This window comes from Gossypium hirsutum, chromosome D04, assembly GCF_007990345.1.
Source record: "Gossypium hirsutum isolate 1008001.06 chromosome D04, Gossypium_hirsutum_v2.1, whole genome shotgun sequence".
NCBI classification, from domain to species: domain Eukaryota; kingdom Viridiplantae; phylum Streptophyta; class Magnoliopsida; order Malvales; family Malvaceae; genus Gossypium; species Gossypium hirsutum.
Genome location: NC_053440.1, coordinates 53,148,222 through 53,165,785, shown reverse-complemented (window position 1 = coordinate 53,165,785; position 17,564 = coordinate 53,148,222). Strand labels below are relative to the sequence as shown.

The 17,564-nt window shown below is 32.8% G+C and overlaps 2 protein-coding genes across 3 annotated transcripts; one reads left to right on the top strand and one right to left on the bottom strand.

Annotated features, from left to right (window-relative positions):
* Positions 1-6,172: 6,172 nt before the first annotated feature.
* LOC107898885 (transcription elongation factor SPT4 homolog 2) lies at positions 6,173-8,110 on the bottom strand. 2 transcript variants are annotated; one of them, XM_016824451.2, is made up of 5 exons: positions 7,821-8,110; positions 7,614-7,705; positions 7,485-7,540; positions 6,831-6,892; positions 6,173-6,455 (listed from the first exon to the last, which is right to left on the bottom strand). In XM_016824451.2, the coding sequence occupies exons 1-5, from the start codon at positions 7,908-7,910 to the stop codon at positions 6,405-6,407; spliced, it is 351 nt and encodes a 116-aa protein (XP_016679940.1). In that variant the 5' UTR covers positions 7,911-8,110; the 3' UTR covers positions 6,173-6,404. The 2 variants fall into 2 exon arrangements, with proteins under 2 accessions (XP_016679940.1, XP_016679941.1); XM_016824452.2 differs by having other exon boundaries at positions 7,485-7,513; positions 7,821-8,093.
* A 734-nt stretch (positions 8,111-8,844) lies between these two features.
* On the top strand, positions 8,845-10,895 carry LOC107898080 (mitochondrial intermembrane space import and assembly protein 40 homolog). Its single transcript, XM_016823630.2, has 4 exons — positions 8,845-9,126; positions 9,377-9,408; positions 9,512-9,637; positions 10,512-10,895. Exons 1-4 carry the CDS (start codon positions 9,018-9,020, stop codon positions 10,695-10,697), a joined length of 453 nt encoding a protein of 150 aa, XP_016679119.2. The 5' UTR covers positions 8,845-9,017; the 3' UTR covers positions 10,698-10,895.
* Positions 10,896-17,564: the final 6,669 nt, after the last annotated feature.

The window sequence follows — 17,564 nt, the reverse complement described above, 5'->3', positions numbered from 1 at the left end:
GTACAAAAAGCATTAATAAATTAGCCTTTTATATATTCGCATGTCCTTTGACTTGTTTTTCAGGCAGAGGCGAATTCAGGAGGAGCTGGTATCGGCCCCGATCCTCTTAAAATGAAAATTTATTGTTTTAACCCTTTAAACAATTTTAAAATTTTAAATTAATAAAAGTAAAATTAAAATTCATTTCGGCCTCTAAATTTTTTCTTTTTTGTTTTCGTAAGTTAATTTTTTAAAAATATATATTTAAAAGAAAATGTAGATATTCATAACTATTTTGAGTTTTTCCAATTACCTCTTAAAAAGATAATCCTAACAAACATTTGTGTTGTTAGGATTTACTTATCCAAAACGATTAAAGGAAAGGGATAAATAAAAGAAGGAAAGGAGTATTCATCTCTCATGTTGCCAGCTAATGCCTTGCTCCATCATTTAATAAATATTTTATGAAATTTATTTTTCAAAACCTGGACGTGGATTTGGATAAAACTTGTGCGTTTTTCTTTTCCCTTTTGTTGAGGGATATGGTCCAAGCGCATGCATATATTTTTACTCTCATTTTCCACGGGAAAGTGACGGCTTATATGACTCTTGAGATTATCAACTTTTCAATAATTATTTATTACAGATTGAATTTCGTTGTTATTATGTAGAGAATCGACCGATTTTCCGGGTTTCTCAAGCCGAAACATACGTCAGATCATGGACCACACCCGATCCGAGGGTAAGCAAAGGGTGAGTTTGGATGGGCGGTGCGTTTACCTACGGTTAATGTAAAAACAGCGGTGGCGGTGAGATTAAAAACTGTAACGATACTGTAGCATGAGAGAAAAAGTAAGCTAAACGCACTGCACCCAATCGCCCATCCAAACCCACCCAAAATAATCCCAAAAAACCCTCCACATACATGCAAACAACAACAAGAAACAATTTTGTCAGAATCTGACCCAGTTTAAAATATTTATTTTGTACAAAAATAAATTTAAAAAATACATACTACATTAAATATACAAAAATTATTAAAATAAATATTTCTCAACAAATTTAAAATACAAATACAAAAGTTGCATGTGATTTTGGATCGAGCCGAGCCCAAACAAAAAATTCTTCCTGAGACCAATTTGTTTAGAAAACGAGCTTTATTTTTTGTCTGAACCCATTTTTCGAATCGATATTTTCATCTAAACTCTCCTATTTTTTGAATGAGTCTTCGGACCTGAGCGAATGACTTCATTCATGGTCAAGTCTACAAACTAATAAAATTTCTGATAGAAAACTAAAATGTAAATAATAATAAAAAAACCTTAAAGAAATTTTATAGACTACTCCCTTATATATATTTGGTAAGATTGTAGTTCATAGGATTTAATTTTAAAAAATTTTAGTATTTTCACTATTTTTAATTTCATATCTTAGTTCAAATTACTTGAACCATATATTTGACGCTGTATATTCTTTTTTTTTAGGTCAAATTATAATTTTCCTCTTTGTACTATACCGGAATTTAATCCATATACGTTTTAAATTGATAAAATTGATTTATTATTGTTAAAAAAATTATCCACAAGGGTGAGTTAAATGTTTCAAATGATTCTATTTTGATAATAAATGGGATGATCTTTACAAAGATACAAAGTATAGTGATCTTGGATTCAAGAAACTTGACTGTCTTAATAATGCTTTCCTTATGAAGGATGGTTTTAATATTATTAAGAACCCTGACCAATTATGGGTTCAAGTTCTTACAACCAAATACAAGTAGAAGGGTAACCTACCAACTGTACTATATGCGGGCAATGAATCACGGTTATGGAAGGGTATTTGTCGTGTTTCGAATAGGGTCTAGGATGGTGTTATATGGAACGTTGGAAATGGATTAAATGTGGATTTTTTGGAGAGATAATTGGGTTAAAGATTGGGGAACATTTACTGATGTTTGTACATAACCCGAAAGGATTCCTCTTGAGCTTCCGATAAAGGATATCATTACATCGAGTGAGGAGTGAAATTAGATTGTATTCAAATCGAAGTTACCACTCTCAATACTTTTGAGCATTTTTACCTATAAGTCTCCTTCAACCCATGACGTGAATGATTTTGTTAGATGGAAACATGAAAAGAAGTGCATTTTTTCCATTCGCACTGCTTATTCTACTTCTTGTGGAGTCAACATGTCGCACTGCTTATTCTACTTCTTGTGCTGTCAACATGGCTATGAAAGTGTAGATCATGTACTGCATTTATATACACCAGCTGTGGGAACATGGATCTTGGTGACCAAACTATAAAAAGAGAGATGAATTTTTCTCAATCAATTTGGAGAAATGGTTTGAGATTGATCTCTCTGATCCTAACCATTTTGCATGTGAACCTTTTGATTGGCAACCCTTTTGGTGTTATTTGCTTGCAGTATTGGATCAGGAGAAACAATTACGTCTTTAATACCAATTTTGTTGAAAGTGAAAGTGTCTTGGAGAAAAATTACCATATGAGGGAAAGTTACATTTACTCAAACCATAGATTGGCAGGTTCCTTGAGGCATACAAAAGTTAAAACTTACAGATTGGTGGCACAAGGTAAATATTGATAGTGCCGTTTGTAAAGTATTTGGGAATACTTCAGCAGGTGAATCCGCAAGAGGTCTCTAAGTACCCTAGAATCTTGGGCTGAAACAAGTGATTCTTAAGAAGGATAGTATTTTTTTTTGGTGAAAAAGAAATTACAACTCAAGTAATAACATTAAGAAAACTCATCACATAATTATTATCAACCAACCGCAAATCCGGTTCCCTGTCTCCTCTTAAGCTTGACTATCCTGTCTGCAATTCTATTCTCTTCTCTGGGAATATGTTGAAGATTCCAGTGACTTAGAAGCTTCAAAAGCAAAACTATTCTCGAAACTAAAGCAGAATTAGAACCTTCACTAAATCCTAAGAAGGATAGTATTGAAGCTATTCTTTGTGACATAATGCTTAACACTACCCATAGCCCTTCTTCAACCCATAAATAGGAGGATAATGCGCTTCAGCGCACTCGAACCCACGTCCTCCTGCATTGACAACAATGCTCATGCCAATTGAGTTAACACTCAATCGATATCTTTTTATATAATCTTTAAATAAAGACTTAAAATACAAGTTTATCACTGTTGACACCATTTTTTTGACAAAACGGGGTTGACTTGGGTTTTGAAAAAAGAAACGGGAGTCGCCACCAATCCTCTTTTTTTTTATGAGGTGCGATTGGATCACCTCGAAGAGGGGTTGTTTTTAATAAACGGTTTGATTTTATTAAAACAACAAGTTTGGTCCACGAAATTCAGAAAAACGGGTTCGGGAGTCGGTTACGCACGAGGAAGGATTAGCACCCTCGATACGCCCAAAATTGGTACCTAGTTGATTACTTAATGTCTTAATGTCAAAAATTGAGAACCTTGGAAAAATTAAAAATACGATCCTCGTATTAAAATAAAATAAAAAAAATTGAAAAAGAAACATATTTCACGTTATTCGAGAAAGAGAATCATATCCAGTAAGTTAGGACACAATGTCTCGAATTCCCGATACGCGAATGAAAAATACTTATTTAAAAAAATTTAGCCATCTCGGATTTCAAAAAACGAGATCACGACCAGTAAGTTAGGACGCGATTTTTTAATCCCGAGATCATTTAAAATTTGAGTTTAAAAGGATTCGTGCATTTAGATTTATCGTGAAAATTGAAACCCAGTAAGTTAGGGTACGATCCTCACGAATCTAAACACGAAATGCCATCTTTAAAAAAACAAATTTTGCCATACCGAGCAAAACAACATATATAGTCGTTATAAAAAAGGGATGGAAACTAATTCCATTATCGATATGCGTGGTAATACCATAATAGATACGAAAATGTATATAAAAATAATACAGGCCATAACAACTAAATAAAATAAATAAAAAACAAATCAATAACATGTGAAACAATATAAAATAAAATAAAATAAAATAAATAAAGCACTTATGTAAAATAATAAAGAGCATGTAAATAAGTGAATAAATTACCATCAAATGAAACAATGATTAATGAATAACATTATAATATTTATAGATATAGGTATGTATGTATGCGAGAATTATAAAATATGAAAGTATACGTACGTGTATGTATTATAAAATATATAAAAATATGAATTTATATGCATATGTAAAATATATGGAGATTTACATATATATAAAAAAGGGACACATAAGTATGTGTATATATTCATAAAAATATATATGTGTATAGATATACATAAAAATTATGAAAATAGAAGTAATACAAATATATGTATGTAAAAATATGTACTATTTACGAAGATTAGAAATATGTACGATTATTATGAACATATATGCATGCACAAAGTATAAAAATAAGTGTATATGTATATATATAGTACAAAAAGTATGCATGTAAATATATAGAAAAATATATTTATATATAAAAGAAATATACGTGTATATATAAGAGCAACTATAATAACGATAATAATAATAATACGAAAATAATAATATAATATAGAGATATAATAATGAATAGATGAGTAAAAAAAATAAGATACAAAAATAAAACAGATGGACTAAATAGCAATAAAAAACAAAAGTATTGGGCAAAATCGAAATAAAAAAGGAGTAAAGAGGATTAAATTGTGACGCGCCGAAAGAGGGGGATCAAAATAGTAAATAACCCAAAGCCCCCAAAACACAGCGCAGCAGTGGACCAACTCGAAACAAAAATAAAATTGCAGGGCTAAATTAAAAATAAGAGAAAACAACGAAAAAGGATCAAATTATAATACATTGCAAAATCAGGGGGACTGCGCGCGCAATTAATCCAAAAACTAAAAAACGCGGATCCTCCGGGTCGGGTCGGGCCGACACGCGGGTATAGTCGATCGAACGACACCGTTTAGACATTGGTGCTCCAGGTGCCAAACGGCACCGTTTCACTTCATTATTTAAATAAAAATTTCATTTTTTGCTTCATTTTCCTCCGAAATTTCAGAACACCCCCCCTTTTTGTTTATTTGAGCTCTGCTAGGGTTTCAAAAGAAGCCCATCCTTGCCGTCATCGCTCCACCACCGGGACCGGTGGCCACCATCACTCAAAAGGGGATTTTTCAGTCGGGCTTCAGACACCTTTTAAAGGCCATGCCACCGAGACGTAGATACATCGAAGGGAGGAGGCTTTCGGCTTCCTTCTAGGTCCGATTCCGGCGATGGTGAGGGATCCACGACCGTCAGAGGCTCCGATCGAATTCCTTTTACTCTTTTATTATATGAAAATGAAAGAAACAGAATCGAAAGAAAGAAAAATAGGTCAACCTTCTTTTCAGTTTTGTTCTTCGATTTCTTGATATTCTCTGATGTTAGTGGTGTTTTAAAATATTCCCTCTGTTAAGATTGTAATATTTGTATATCCACTGTCTTTTCCAGAATTGAAAAAAAAAATCCTCTTTAACATAATAGATCCGGCTTTTTATAGCCGAAAGAAAGAAGAGAACAAGTTTGTCTTCGTTTTTGCTTGCGTGTTTGCCATCTTCTTTGCAGGTGATGTGACGAGGGCGGCGGAGTTGGTGGCTACCAGAGGAGTGGCGGTAGGTCTGGGGCAGGTGGCCGATGGGACAAAGCGATGGCAGAGGGATGGGCACGGCGCTAGGCTTGGCTAGGGTTTCCGCCCTAGTCTGACTGGGTTTGGGGCCGGTTGGGCTTATTGGGCCGTTTGGGCTCTGCCAATTGGGCTGATTGGGTTAGGCTAATTGGGCCTGGGTAGTCTTTTAGGTTAAAATTTGTTATTGGGCCCTGGGTCAAAATTTGGGCTTGTACAATCACCAATCTACCTATATTCATTATTGAATAATTAAAAAAAAAAAAGTTTATCACCACTCTACCTATATTCTTATTGAATAATTTTTTTTAAAAAAAATACAAGTTTATCATTGTAGGTTGTGTGGTATGACAAACTCTAATTATATATAATATCCATGTAAAATTGACTCTAATATAAAAACATTTTGCTCAAAACCTGATCAGGACCTATACGAACAAGCTGATAGCTCAGACTTGATTTAAAAGTCCGAACGAGTAATCCGAACCATAAAACAATCAATTAATAGCTCTAGGGTTTTTGAAATTTCAAACTTCTTCCAACAAAATTCTGAAAACTAATTCATAAACCCTAAGTTCTAACCAAATTTCATACAAATCCTACCTTGTAAATAACTAGAGTGTTTATAAGTTGTTCAAACCCAGAAATTGTTTGCATACAATTTCATTGATAGCCAAGACAACGGAGCAATACTTTTACAAAAGCATCAAAAAACGATCACAACTCGTAAAATGCAAAGTTTTTCGATGGTTACATACAATGTTACCAGGACTCTTGTCTCATACCCGTTTAGGTGGCACATACTGCACATGCACTTCTTCGCATAAATTCTGTATGAAAGAAAACAACTATTAATACCAGAAACACAAAAGTAATATGACAAGGCATAACAAAGTATCAAGATAATAAAACTCTATTCTTGTAGGTTTAAAACTTAGGGGTTTGACATGAAAAAAAATCTTCAATATAATGTATACAATATTGTGTTTGCATAATGAGTTGAAATACAACCCCAGCGGCTATGACGCTAAAAAGATGAAACACAAAAATTCGAGAAATGGAACTGAATATTATCATAGAAGACCTTGAGATAAGTTATTCGAAAAGTTCACACAATTAACATGCCCAAACCGTGTTGCATATCTACCATCCTTCATGTTTCCTTTATTGAAAAGTATATGTTGATTAATGAATTTCACCCGTACCTGCAAGTCTTCTGGAAGCGCCTCTGAAACAGCAAGAGTGTAACAACCGGGGACAAATCTTCCTGAGAAGGATTTCGAGAAGTGTCAAAGAACCCAAAATATCTAAGAATCAGATATAACACACTAATGTATACATATAATTCGAAAAGGATGTAAACATAAACTAAAAATAGCAATTGCATAATCTACTATTTTATGATGAAAAAACTATCATTGAGAAGTCAAAAGTCTGGTGCTTTATAAAGTTCAAAAGCTATGTTGCAACGACTATTTATGTTTCTTGAAGTATACAGTCCAACACCGTGTCTGAAAAAATTTCAGACATGGAAATGGAGATATGACCCAGATTCTCCAAATGTATGGAATAACTTGGAAAATTAAACATACCCGTCTTCAGCGCATTATTTAAAACTCACCCAAATTCATGGCAAAAATGCAATATCTCAGCAATCATCCGAGAGAATAGATCTTAAAATCCTAGGGTTCATCAAATAGTATATTGAAAATAATGATAAAGCAATAATGGATTTCTAAATCATGCAAGCCTCAATTCTCCATTCAAATAAGGCTACTGAAGTTTAAAGACCTTATAATGAATAATTTCCACAAAGCAAAAACAAATAACGAAAAAGATACAATCAGTGTTGAACATACCAATTCGCAGCCAACGAGCAGCCCAACTTCTAGACGGATCCATCACAGAGATTATCCTGAAAAAAAAATCAGTAATCAAATTTGAAAAGATGCTCAAAGAGATAAAAGGAAGGTAAATTTGAAAGATACCCATTGAAATTAGGAGTGGTACAATCGACAACGCGTTCATTATCCTCATCCATTTTAAAGAATGGGCAGTTCTCACATCCCGATTCCCTAAACTGTAAATTTTTTAAATACCCAGAAAAGGGAGTAATTAGAAGAGCTCGTCAAAAACTATGAAACTTTCTAAAGCGAGAAAAAAATAAAACCCCAAGTAGAAACATAAGAAATTACCTGATCGTAGGTTTTGACGAGGCGGCAACGGAGGCAAGCCCGGAGCTCGTGTCCGAAACTCGTCGGAATCTGTGCGGGCGCGCTTCCCATTGCTCTTTATCCCACTTTCCAACGTAAGGATTTCCGGGTTTTGGTCTTCAACAATGAAAATTTGAAGAAAAATTGGAGGAAAGATTTTTTTGATGGGTTTCTGGGTTTTGTTCTCGTTTCAGGATTCAACGAGGCAAACAATGGAACAATGGAAGGCCGAGAAATGGAGAAGAAGTTGCCAGAAGCTTGTAAGATGGGCCAGTCCAAATGCCTCTAGTATTACGGGTCGGAGTATTCGTTCGAGCCCACTTTGGACATTTTTTAGGTTAAAAATATAACTTAAGTCCCTATATTTTCATTTTTGAAGAATTTAGTCACTTATTTTTTAGATTTCAAGATTTAATTTTAACCGTTAAAACTGTTAAAATTATTTTATTAAATTTATATATAAATTTTTTATAAAAAATTTAGCACGGTTAATAGTTAGATCTAAATTTTAAATTTTCAAATTTGTAAATAAAATATAATATATTTTGACTTCTTTTATAAGATAAATGGAAAATTTCCCAAACAAATTCGAGATTGATACTAATAAAATAATTTATATCAGACTTTTTATCACTTTATATGTGATTGAGTTTTTTTTTCAAATATTAAATTATTATTATTTTAATAAATAATATTGCTATAGCTATTTGAATTGAACTGGACCGGTTAGGATATCAGTTCGAAGAAAGATTTAAACTGATTATACCATAAATCGGTATGAATTAATTGGGTCGAGTTAAAAAATTGACTAAACGGAGTTTAAATATTTTTTATTCTTATGAAAACTTTAATAATTCATTTGATCAAACTGTCTGGACGAATTAGATCAGTGAACTGATGGCTTGATTGATTCAACCACCGGTACAATTCTGAAAACCTTAATGACGAGTAATCGAAATGAAAATATTTATTAATGATAGTACCTTTATTCTAAATTTCTTTGGGGAAATCAAAATGAAAACTTATGAAATTTAGGTTACTATATTAGTAGTTTACTTACCCTAAACAAATTTTCCCACCAAAAGAATAGTCAAAGTCAATGCAAGAGATGGTTGGAAGCGGAGACGGATTTATAGTTTTACAGTCATTTGTTAAAAGTGTGGGACTGATAAAGCGGAGATGGGCCAAGCTCAAAGTGCTGTAGCTGCGGCTGCGGCTGCCGCCATTAACGATCAAGCTCGAACCCAGCCTTCCTCTTCTTTCGCTTCCACGGATTCTATTATTGCAGGTTTCATGGTTTATATTTACGTCGTTAATATCAATTGCTTTTGATTCATTATTATGCTGTGACTAGACCAATCTAGCGTCTAATCTGTTCGCGAAAATGTCTGAAAGAAAGAAAGAAAAGAACTCAGTTCCAAAAGATCTTAGCATACTTTAAATTCTGCTTATTTTACCTTTGCTGATTTAGAGAATGGAGGCTATTTATTTTTTCACTAGAGTAGTTTGTAATATCATTATCTTTTGCCTTTTTACAGAAGCTGCGGCATATGGCAGCGATGAGAATCTGGTAGTTCCACTTCTTAATTCCATAACTTGCTGCTCCTTTTTTTGTTTTTGGGTCACCTAACAAGTTGTGAAATATAATGGGTTTCTTTCAATTTTTGTGCTAGTCTCTTGATGCGCAGGCGCAGAAAGCATTAGATTGCCCTTGTGTAGCTGAGCTGCGGAATGGCGCTTGCGGGACTCAATTTACAGAGGCTTTCCTTTGTTTTCTCAAAAGCACTGCTGAAGAAAAGGTAATTATTGTTATTTGAGAACCATTGTGGGGGAAAAAATGGGCTCATTTGTTGTGTTAAGCTTTATCGTTCTGATTAATCTAGACACTCTTATTAGGTATTATCTGCTTACAAAACAAAGAAATGAATTTGAGTATGAATCTATTGTGTATCATCTGCCAAGTTGAAGCTGTAAATACTGTAAAATATCTTGTTTAGAAAGCAAAGGTTTAGAGCTGGTTTTCCGTATTGTGATTTGTTGTTTCATTTAATTTATTGCATGGGACTTTGGTTCTATGTTGCTCAGAGTCGTGAGTGAGTGTAGGATATACCTGGATGTGTCCAACACGGGAATGTTCAATTTTTCTAAGGTTTGTTTTATGTATTTGGAGGGTCCTTAGAGGGTCATATCTCCATAACTATGTTTGGATATGCATCAGATATAGGTGGCGCATATGTCTACTTTGAAAAAAACGAAGAATCAGAGCAACACAACATTGGTTCATTTTTATGTAGTTCCTTGCTAATCTAAATGGCTGGTAGAGGGCTTCCCTAACTGCTTGGCCATTTGAAACACTAATTCCTATCTTTTTATTCACGTTGTTGCCATTCAGAACTCAAATTTCAACTTTTTATCATGAAATGATTTGGCTAAAGCTAGGCTCAGATAAATGCTTTCACTTTTAGGCAATCTAATATGTTTTGAGCTTCTTGAAGATGTCATAATTCATAAACTGGAAATTGTCAAACTAAAATTATATTAAAAACCTATCTTGGCTCCCAAAAAATTTATAATTCGATCATATTTGTTCCTGACCCCGCAACATTGTCTAGCCTCTATCTTTGTTGAACTTCTATATAAGCACTAATATACTTGAACTTTCCTCTTTAACAGGGTTCGGATTGCGTGCATCCCTTTGTAGCCTTGCAAACCTGCATCAAAGGTAACCCCGATGCATTTCCTAAAAACATCATTGAAGATAAAGAAGTCAAGAAAGAAGAACCAATCCAAGAATATAAAATCTATCCTCCTATATGGTTCAAGGAATCTCACAAACCAAAACCAAAACCAAAGCTGTAGGACAACAGTTCATTCTTATACATTTTCATTGCTTATGCTATTTTTGATTGATAATTGTATCATTTTAGTTCTTGTTTATGAAAAGACTTGTGTCATCTGTGAATAGAGAGAGTTAAAGATGACCAAATTTGGTTGCTCACTTAGATCATTTGAAAAAGGATCTTTATTGAAATAAAAATCAAACTTTTATTGCACAAACACTATTTTGTGAATTGGAGAATGGCAAAAATAGGGAAATGAGAGATTTTTGTGTTTTGGTTTGGAATGGTTAAACTATGGATTTGATTGTTGTGATGATGCTTGATAATTTTTTAAGGCCATCTGGGATTTAATCACTTTTATTATTTGCTTTTAATGATTGTAGACCTGTTAATGAATCGGATTATTCACCCAACCCGGCTTCTATCGGTTGAGTCTTGGATAAGAATTTTTTTTTCAAGCTGGCCTAACTCACCCTAAATTAAAATTAAGTGATAAAAGTATTTTTATTTAAATTTAATTATAAATATATAATATAAATATAAATTTGTATTTTTAATATTCTATTAATATCCGAATAATAAAATGGACTTATGGAGTTGAGCTGAATCACGTTGAGCTTGATTTGAGCCTAGTTCAAGTTTGGACATAAGCTTTTGGATTCAATTATGATTTGATTTAACCTATGAACAAATCTAAATCACTATAGTATCTTACTTCATTTCAGTAACATTAAAAAAAATTATGGTTTGCTATGATAAATGATGAACATAAATTTGTATTTGTAAGGTAAAACACTTGTTGTATGGGACTTATTTGGGTGATTGGGTACTCAATCCCTTTTGGGGTCTATAAGATCTATTGTAACTTCTTTTAAAAATTCTTTTATCCAATGATCAAAATTAAACGGAAATATATAGCTCGGAGACAGTGAACAAAAAGTAGCTTATTTGCATCAAGCTTTTGAGGGGTTCATTCAAGGATTACTCGAACTATTATTCACCAAATAATAAGAGCTTTGGTTTCGGCTCATCAAGATAGAGATAGGAAAAAAAGAAATTTTCGTCATTTGTGGATCACTTGAATAAATGTAGTAATTCGCGGAGTGGGGTTATCCTATAGTTATAGTAGATCAATACACAATCTGTACAAGAAACAATTACTTCTGAATCGTAAAATACTTGCACAAATAGCTATCTCAAATAAGAATTATCTTTACATGATTTCCAACGAGGTTATAAAAGAAAGAGATCAGAAAGAATCAAACGAAATAAACATATATTATAAGACGTCTTTTGTAAATTCGAATCAAAATTTTTGTATTAAAATAAATAATACAAGATTAAGTAACATCAACGATGTTGAATGAAAAAATTAGTAAAAAAAGGGACATATTTATCTTTAAATTTGTAAACCTAAAACTTCCTTCAAGTAATGGTCGAAGTTTCTTTGTTAATACCTTAAAGTTTAATGTTCAAAACTTGGTGTTCCTTTAACTCATGACATTATTTAGCTAAACATTTTATTTTGTTATAGATTTTGCAAAATGAGTGAATTTTTCACACTTGTACACCAACATACATATTCATATCGTATTCGTATTATTTTTATATGTTATAATCCTCGTGTTATCTTAATAGGTTATAATAATTTTTAAGATAATATACATTTATATAAGTTGACATGTTGACCAATGACGCATTGGTAGTGTTGACAAAAGTCGTTGTCCTAAGATATTTGAATATTCAAGTTTAAGTCATGTCATATGTAAATATTATATATAGATTCTCTCCCAGATTATTAGGAGTTTAAGTCATAATAAATGGGCCTTATTCAGATATATTTAGATTTTCAATTTGTTTTACTTTATCTTCGATTGATTATAGTTCTAGTTGATCAAACATATATTATTTATGATTTATATTTTATGATTTTACCTATAAGCTCTTAAAAAAAAGTTTTGACGCATTAATGATTTGTATTACTTAAAATTTGGAGAAATTATTTTATGGACTCTTCCCACCACATTATTTATAGTCCCTTCCAATTAAAATAAGACACATCATATTTGATTTGGAAGATTAGTTCAAATATACATGAAATTATTTTATGGACACTTTCCACTACATCAAGGGTTCCGAGTTTAGGGTTCAAGATTTTGGTTTGAGATTCGAGTTCAGAGTTTGAGGTTTGGAGTTCAGGATTCTGGGTTTAAGGTAAAAAAATTACCAAAATTATGTATCAATCACATAGAAAAAATTGCTGAAATGTCGTTAAATAATTGGAAATGGTTCATAACCACATCATCCATGGTTCATTTCCAATTATTTAATGACATTTCAACAATTTTTTTCATGTGATTGATACATAATTTTGATAATTTTTTTATCCCAAATTTTGAACCCCTTAACCTTAAAAACTAAACCCGAATCCTAAATTTTGAACCCCAAACTCGAACTCAAACCTAAACCTGAATCTGAATCTTGAACTCCGAATTTAAACCCTGAACCTCAAATCCAAACTCAACTCTGAAGTCTAAATTTAGAGTTTGAGATTTTGAATTTGAGGTTTATGAAAGTAATTAAATAATTAAAAAAATCATTGATGATGCGATGGAAATAATCTATTAAATAATTTCTAGGTGAAAATATTGGATAAAATAATTTTTATATATTAAATTATATTAATTAACTATCTGAAGTTGCTTGCAGGAAAAGAACCCTTAAAAGTAACCGCCTTTCGATACTATAATAAAGTTGGTTTCTATCTAAAGCATAAATCAATTCAATTTCCTTATAATACTCCTTCAATTCCACCAAGCTTTTTTTTTTTGCATCTCTCTCCATACTGAATACAATATCAATTTTCGGATCATTAAGCAATGCGATACCTCCCGATTACGTTGGAGAAAAACAAGGCTGCGAAGACTGCAATGGAACTCAAACCGACGATTCAGTTGGGCAATCCACCTGCGGTTACTAACAATTCAAGGCAGGCGATCCACAAGGAGTTAAAGAATGGCTATCGTTAACCGCACGAAGATGGCAGAAAGTAGAGAGGTGAGATGTGGAGAACCGGCATTGGCACCGATGTTTGACGGTTTGCTTCCCTTTGAAATTTTTGTTTTTTCTAATTTCAAATAAATAATTTTCATTGAATAATGTGAATCATAGTGGACGAAGACGACGAACGCAAGCTTTCAGGATTTTTTTTTAAATCTTATTTTTTATCGTAATTAATAGAATTTCTGTTGTTAGTTATCATTATTCATGATTAATTAACTTGCCTTTATTAAAATATATATTAATATAAAATATAAAAAAACTTTTTATCAGCTCGTATTATAATTTTTTTATAAATTTTAAAATATAAATAACTTGGTCTATATTTTCAGTATTTATAATAATATTATATTATTCATTATATATATTTTAAAAATTAAGAGTCCCAGTCCCCTAAAATAGAAAATTTCACATTTGGTCATTTTATAATTTTAAAAATTTTAAAATAATATATGGTAAAATTACACTTCAATATCCAAGAATAAAAGAAATTGATTTAATCTTTTAAAAATTATAAAGATATAGACTATTAAAATAGTGAAATTTCACTTTTACTACCATAAAAATATACAACTTTATTCCGGTCCCCTCAAAAAATTATCTGACTCCGCCCTATCGTAATTATAATTACATACAAAAAATCAAAACGAGATGTAAATTTTTTTTAAAAAAATCTATTATCCAAGTTACGTGCACATTTCATAATTTTACTCTAATTTTTCTAAATATTGATGTTCAAAAATTTGTCCATAGATGGACTGGTTTCTTGGGTTAAATAAATCCAAACCTCAATTCAAATTAAATAATTAAAAATTATTTAAATTTAATTATAAAAATATATTAATATTAATATAAAATATATTTTTAAAATTATTTTTTGATATTTAAAAAATTTGGACCACAATTCGACCTAACCACCAATAGAAGACACAAATTCGAATCTTGGCAATGAGGGGTAGTCATGAATCTCGAATATAGACCATAAAACGGATATAAATGATACAAAAAAGAACAATATGACTAGAAGGTGAGTCATCTGGAAAAGTATCTAATCGGGGAAAAAAACTCCTCCGCCATGAATACAAGCCAAATCTTGAGTTCCTTTGCATCAAAAGGCATCAACCACCAAAAAATGGTTTACGCTAATTGGTGCATTGTGCTTGCTAATGATTAACTTGTCCATTCTGAAAATCTATAAAAACTGCAAATATGTTAAATACATCAAATCAAACTAGAGGTGCTCATGGGCCGGGCCGGGCCTAGCCCAGAAAAAATTTCAGCCCGCATCCTAGGCCCGCCCCCGGCCCGGCTCAAGAAAAAAATCCTAAGTCCTAGCCCGGCCCAGCCCATTTTTTTAATAAACACCAAAAATTTATTTTAAAAATAAAAAATATAAAAAAGTATTTTAAAAATTAAAAAATGAAAAAAAATATTTATTATATTCGGGTCGGGCCGGGCCCGGGCAAAAAAAGTGATGCCCGAGGCTCGGCCCGTTTTCTAAACGGGCTTCTTTTTTTTGCCTAAACTCATATTTCGGGCCTATAATATATTAGCTAGGACTTGAGAAACCAAGTCACAAAGAACTCAAGCAAATCGAATCTCAATGGATCTAAGAAAAATGAATCCTTGTCAACTCGGAAAAACCTCTATCAATGGAGGAGATAAAGGTTTGACATCAATGGAGGAGACAAAGGTTAGACCATAGGCCATAGTTATTATTTCAAACATGAAATTTGTTGGAAAACAAGCGGTGATTGGCAAGAGATTAGCGGAAGTGAGAGTGGAGTGAAAGGGGTAAGTGGAGAAGGAAAAATAAAATGAAAGAAAGTGACTGAAAAAGAGGATGACAAAAAAGAAAGCAAAAGGGACATTATCGATAAGGGTCGAAGACGGCAACACTGTCAAAGACCTCACCGATAGCAACCAAAAGTAGCAACAAATGGAAGAAAGAAAGAAAAAAAAAAGAATGAAATTAAGGGAAAGAAAGAGGGCAAAGAGAGGAGGAGAAAGGTTGTGGCCGATGATTGGCTAATCAGGGTGGAAAAGAAGGTTAGCATATCTAAGAGGTTAGGGATTTTGAAAGAAAAATAAAGGCTTAAAGGGTGTGAAAAGCTCTCAAACTTAAAAAAAAAAGCAATTAAGCCCTTATTTTTTTTGCACTCAATTGGGTATTTGAACTTTCAAAATGTATCAAAAAGACCTTCAAACTTAAAAAAAAAATTAAACCTTTGTTTTTTTTTCACTTAATTGGGCACTTTAACTGCAAAAATGTATAAAAAAAGGCATTCAAACTAAAAAAAAACAATTAAGCCTATGTTTTTTTTTACTTAATTGGGCACTTGAACTGTCAAAATGTATAAAAAAAAGACCCTCAAACTTAAAAAAAAAATTAAGCCTATGTTTTTTTTTTCACTCAATTGGGTACTTGAATTGTCAAAATGCATCAAAAAAGCCAGAGGCGGATCCAGGGGCTGGCAAGGCCTCTAACCCTAGGGGTGTTCAGTCGGTTAACCGACCGGTTAACCGACCCGAAATTCTTGTAACCGAATTAACCGAAAAATATGTGTTGATCATTTTTGGTTAAAAATTACCCGAATTACCCGAATTACCCGAAAATGACCCGAATTACCCGAAAATATTTAAGCCTAAATCTGCAGAGTTTGAAAAGGAGAGTACATGGTTTCAATTTACAAAGCTTATGGAGGAGAATCTACGGCAGCAAGCAGAACTATTAAGAAGGAATAATGAGAAGAGAGAAACCATCAACCGGTTACGGCTAAAACTCGAGCAGGTAAAGAGTGAGAACAAGATCCTACAACTGCAGAAGTGCCTCTATTGCTCAAAAGTTGGTGTGAAGCGCAATCATTCTCAGAATTCAAGATCAACAGGACTATTTCTAGGCAAGTTCTTCAATGGAGGTTGTTCATAGTTTCTTTTTTTTTTTTAATTTCCCATTTGTTGATCTGTAATTAAGTTGTCTGAAATTTCTTCCATCAATTCAATAAGCAGTTTATATCAATGCTTAAAGCAATGCTGACTTTCCATTTCTTTCGAATGAAGAACAGTGGGGGAGATTTGTCAATGTAAATATATACATCGTAGTAGATTTCATGCACCGAAAGTGCTCACTATAGCATTACACCCACCATGAATGGTTTTGAGCAAAGCTTTGTAAATGGAGGAGGGCTGGAGCTGGAGGGGTGTTGTGATTTGTGAAAGACTAAAATCTGCTGCTGAGAAAATGGAAGTGGACCAAATGGAATGGTAAACTAATGGTCCTAATGGACAGCAACCCATGTTCTACGGTTCTAGGGCCAGGGGTGTTGTGAAAATTGGGCTAGATTTAAATTGGGCTGGGTTTAAATTGGGAGGAGTAGGCCTAGCCGCCTAGGGTGTAAATTCGGTTTACCCGAATTTTTTCGGTTAACCGACCCGTGTCGAACCGATTTAACCGTTAACCGAACAAACCAAAAAAACTTAACCGACTCCCGACCGAATTTTTCCGGTTAACCGACCGATTAACCGAACTCGGTCGGTTAACCGAAAAAATTCGGTTTTAACCGAATAATGCACACCCCTATCTGACCCCCTAAAATGAAAAATTTTCCATTTAGACCCTTTATATTTTACAAAATTTTAAATTAGTAATGGTAAAATTGCACTTTGGCCATCAAAAATGATAAAATTTTCATTTGATCCTCTAAAAATTTTAAAGATATAGGTTATTAAAAATGGAGAAATTACATACTATCATAAAAATATATAATTTATTCTGGTCCCCCCAATTTTTTTTACCTCGCCCCTGCCCCCCTAAGTCGTATTTCTG